This window comes from Leptonychotes weddellii, chromosome 11 (genome assembly GCF_054177405.1).
Source record: "Leptonychotes weddellii isolate Sample4059 chromosome 11, ASM5417740v2, whole genome shotgun sequence".
Lineage (NCBI taxonomy): Eukaryota > Metazoa > Chordata > Mammalia > Carnivora > Phocidae > Leptonychotes > Leptonychotes weddellii.
Window position 1 is genome coordinate 45,109,427 of NC_138379.1, and position 4,069 is coordinate 45,113,495.

General features: G+C 42.7%; 1 protein-coding gene across 1 annotated transcript; it reads right to left on the reverse strand.

Moving 5' to 3' along the window:
* Nucleotides 1-811: 811 nt before the first annotated feature.
* Nucleotides 812-3,107, reverse strand: LOC102725896 (olfactory receptor 51Q1-like). Its single transcript, XM_081799522.1, is given in 3 exon segments — nt 812-862; nt 2,188-2,897; nt 2,900-3,107. Coding segments are annotated over 3 exon segments (969 nt in total).
* Nucleotides 3,108-4,069: the final 962 nt, after the last annotated feature.

Sequence of the window (4,069 nt, forward strand, 5' to 3'; positions counted from 1 at the left end):
TCCTGAGTTAAATTTTGTTCTGTCACCTCCCATCTCAGAAACCCACCCTCCCATCTGGGGAAGTCTTTAAGGGGCAGTGGGAGTATCTGTGTGTGTGAACAGTTACCATCTAGCCACCCTAATTCCTATTCTCATGGGGCTGAAACCACAGATGTTCCCATCCATAATCCACAGTGTAACTTTGGAAGAGAGATGAAGAAGAGAATTCACATAAACTGAGCACCTCGGTTTGCAAGCTTATGTCTTTTACATCCTGTGTTTCATTGAAAACTCTCAGCCTTATGAGATGGGTATTATTATCCCAGTTTTAGAAATCCAAAAAATGAACTCAGAGTTTAATTAGTTGGTCAAAAAGTCACACAACTAGTAATGAAAAAAAGAGTGATTATTAATGGTGCCAAGTGCTCCTCTTGAAAATCTGGCATAATCCGAAGACTTATTTTCCCCTCATGATGTTTTGGGAGATTCTCAAGCCTGTACTATCCATTGAAAGAAAAGTCATTTTCTTCTTGTTCTTGTTCTTCTTGTTCTTGTTCTTGTTCTTGTTCTTCTTCTTCTTCTCCTCCTCCTCCTCCTTCTCCTCCTCTTCTTCTTTTAATTTTAGTTAACATTCAGTTCAATATTGGTTTCTGGAGTAGAATTCAGTGACTCATCACTTACATATAATACCCAGTGCTCATTGCAACAAGTGCCCTCTTTGATCCATATTCCTACACATTTCCTTGACTTTTTTTTTTAATATTTGGATTTCCTGGTCATGATTTCCCCTGTTCTGAGATTGCATGTGCCTCCCATTCTGCAATTTATTTCCCTACACCACCTGATCCACGGTTTTCTGGAGAAACATGCTAACTTCTAGGCTCTGGTAAAGAAGGGGTAAAATAAGGGAGGAAAGGATATCAGTGGAGAAAGACATCCTTCCCCACTTGTTCTCTGCCTTTCACATTGTAATCCTCCCCCTCCCCACTACACTCCCACTGAAGCCCTGCCTATTTTGATTCAAATCTAAGTCAGTCTTCATACCGGCCACCTGCACTATGGGTTCAGTAATTAGAAGTTGTGACTACAATTATAGCTGCCTTTCAAACTGTTATTTCTGAGATCCAATCTCGTTTCCACAAAATAATGACCAGGAAGGTCATATTCCTTCTATCAGAGCCTTTTCTGGTACAGAATTCATGATGCCAAAGGGAACTTACCCCTAAGAATTTGAACCACATTAAGGACATTAAGGTTTTAAAAAAACAAAACAAAACAGTCTACTCTGGTCAGAAAAATGAGTTCCTATTCCCACAAATACTATATGTAGACTCACTTGAAATTTTAATTCTAAACACTAAAGGACCTCTAGCATGATGGGAGCCTTATTCTAGCTGTGGGGGACCTAACTAACCATTCCACTCCAATCTTCAGATTGCATGTGTTCATTTGGTCTGCTGAAATCATGTTGATTAGGTAAACTGGAATAGCCAAGAAACTTGATCTGTATCTGTCCTCCCTGGAAGATTTGCCACTTTTTTTGCAAGAGAAAATTGGAGCATATCTATGCAGTAGGGTGAGCCAGTGCAGTGGACCTAGAGTTTACCTGGATGTCTGAGTGAAGCTGCCTACGAGAATGGGTGGTAGGGGTAACAAGTAAGGAATTTCTTCAAACTTATTTAACCGGGCCATGGGAGAAAAATTATCCAGAAAGGAAGATGAAACTTAAATCTTTACTCAATTAATGAAGCTCATCCCACTGCTGGTAAATGTGCTGGAATTTAATCAACTCAGATCCACATCTCTTTTGGATAGAACATTTGAGGCTAGGTCCTCCCAGACAAAAATTTGCAAAAAGCCAAGAACATGTCATTATGCCTTAAAAATATGATGGGGTATTATTGTACAGTCCACATTTCTCATTCTGACTATACTGTCCCCATAAGCTTGTGACTCTTAACTTCTGAGTAATTCAGCAAATCCATTCTTTCATCTTAAGCACATATTTCTTTGGGAAAGGAAGTGGATAATTCCCAGGTGGATCTGCTTAGTCTTTTTTTTTTTTTAAATGTTTTATTTATTTATTCATGAGAGTCAGAGAGGCAGAGGCAGAGGGAGAAGCAGGCTCCCCGCCTAGCAGGGAGCCCTATGCGGAACTCGATCCCAGGACCCTGGGATCACGACCTGAGCCAAAGGCAGACGCTTAACCATCTGAGCCACCCAGGCGCCCTGCTTAGTCTTTACACTGTAAATGATGGGGTTCATCACAGGAGGTGCCAACAGGTAGATATTGGCCATGATAACGTGGACCAGTGGAGAGGCATGCTTGGCAAATCAATGAGTCATAGGAATTCCAACCATGGGAACATAAAGGACCAGAACAGCCAGAATGTGGGATAGATAGTTATTGAGGGCTGGGAACCGCTCAGTCCAGGAAACTGTGCCCAAGATACTTTTCAGGATGAATGTGTAGGAGAGCACAATAAGCAGAGGGTCCATCACAATAATGAGCAAAACCAGAGCAAATCCATACCAGCTGTTGACCCGGATGTCAGCACAGACCAGGTGGATCATATCCAGGTGGAGGCAGTAAGAGTGAGAAAGAAGGTGGGAGCAGCAAAAGGGCAGGCCCTTGAGTAGGAAAAGGGAAGGGAGAACAGCCAGAACACAGCGGCAAATGATGGCTAACCCGATCCTGCCAATGACTTTACTGGTGAAGATGGTGGCATAATGGTGGGGGCGGCAGATGGCCACATAGCGGTCAAAGGACATGGCCAACAGGACTGAAGATTCCGTGAAGGAGAATCCATGGAGGAAGAAGAACTGGGCAAAGCAAGCTTCAAAGCTGATCTTACGAATGTTGAACCAGAGGAGCTGCATGACTGTGGGCAGGGTGGTGAGGATGAGGCCCAGGTCATGAGGGCCAGAATGGAGAGAAATAGGTACATGGGCTGGTGGAGGGATGGCTCTGTGTGGATGACAGCGAGAATGGTCATGTTACCCACAATGGAGATGGTATAGAGGCAGCAGAATGGGATGGAGATCCAGATGTGAGAGGCCTCAGATCCAGAGATGCCCGTGAGGATGAAGTAGAAGGGGGCTCGGGTGGTATTAGTTACTTCAGACATGCTTGTTGAATGCAAAACCAAAATCTGTGTGTTCCACAATAAGAAATTTTATCAGTGTGCTACTGCCATAGAATCATTATCTGTTCTTTAATCTAGGACCCAAATAGGTGTCTGGAATTGATTTTTTTTTTTTTAAAGATTTAATTATTCATTTTGACAGAGAGAGAGAGACAGCGAGAGAGGGAACACAAGCGGGTGGAGTGGGAGAGGGAGAAGCAGGCTTCCCTTGGAGTGGGGAGCCCGACGCGGGGCTTGATTGATCCCAGGACCCTGGGATCATGACCTGAGCCGAAGTCAGACGCTTAACGACTGAGTCACCCAGGCGCCCCTGGAATTGATTTTTTAAGTTTTTTTTCTTTTAAGATTTATATTTATTTATTTGAGGGGGGAGGGGCAGAGGGAGAGAGAGAATCCGAGCATACTCCCCACATGGGGCTCCATCTCACAACTCTGAGATCATGACCTGAGCCAAAATGAAGAGGCAGACACTCAACCGACTGAGCCATCCAGGCGCCCCTGGAATTGTTTTCCATAAAACCATTGAGCAGTATGCTAGCCAGAGCAGTAGCAAACAATTATGGATTCTTTTGCCATAAATTTCTATTTAAAATAACCTTATTTTTCCAACTTTCATACCAACACTATGCACTAAAATTTAGCTTTCTGCTTTTTGCAAGCCTCGTAATACACTTTTATAAATGTACATGTACAAATAAACTTACAGATACTCATTTACTAACTGAAACTTTGGTCATCAACATTTCAAAAAATCTTCTAGTAACCAAATCAAGAGACTTTTTTTTAGTTCATCTTATACTAGACACACAGGAAAATAAGATTCTGGAGACAACCTCCTTCTATTCAGTTGGAAGTATGGTGATGTCCAGGGGTCTTCTTTGAGCAGCAGTATGGATAATAGTGACAATTTTATTTTGGGCAGTAGAGTAGCAGGCACCTGTAGA